At 64.7% G+C, this 275-nt stretch overlaps 1 protein-coding gene across 1 annotated transcript in view; it reads left to right on the top strand.

Annotated features, from left to right (window-relative positions):
* The window catches only part of LOC104082501 (semaphorin-3D-like), a gene marked incomplete at both ends in the record, with an annotated part of 3,746 nt that extends 3,636 nt beyond the window's left edge, over nt 1–110 (top strand). The window contains one exon of the mRNA XM_009585643.1: nt 22–110. Coding sequence (XP_009583938.1) covers nt 22–110 — 89 coding nt within the window. The remainder of the gene's footprint in view (nt 1–21) is intronic.
* Between the last annotated feature and the right edge of the window lie 165 nt (nt 111–275).

Below are 275 nucleotides of genomic sequence, written 5' to 3'. Positions count from 1 at the left end.
CTTCTCCCGCTGTGTTCACAGATGAAGGTAAAGTCCTGAAGGTGGGGCTGGCCGGTGGGGTGAGCCGTGGCACCGAGGTGATCAGCCTGGAGGAGATCAGCGTCACTAAGGTATGGGAGTCCAGGCCAGGGCTGGACCACGCAGCCTCCCGTCGCCCCGTGGCTCCCTCTGTGCAAGCTCCTGCAGCAAGTCACTGGCCTCTACCGGGGAGGTCCCTCGCATCACTGCTGGTGGCTCCCACTCACCCTCGCCAGCAGGCAACGCTCTGGGAACGG

The sequence above is a fragment of the Fulmarus glacialis genome, unplaced genomic scaffold (genome assembly GCF_000690835.1).
Source record: "Fulmarus glacialis isolate BGI_N327 unplaced genomic scaffold, ASM69083v1 scaffold32499, whole genome shotgun sequence".
NCBI lineage: Eukaryota > Metazoa > Chordata > Aves > Procellariiformes > Procellariidae > Fulmarus > Fulmarus glacialis.
Note: the sequence above shows the minus strand (reverse complement) of the source record. Positions and strands in the feature narration are given on the sequence as shown.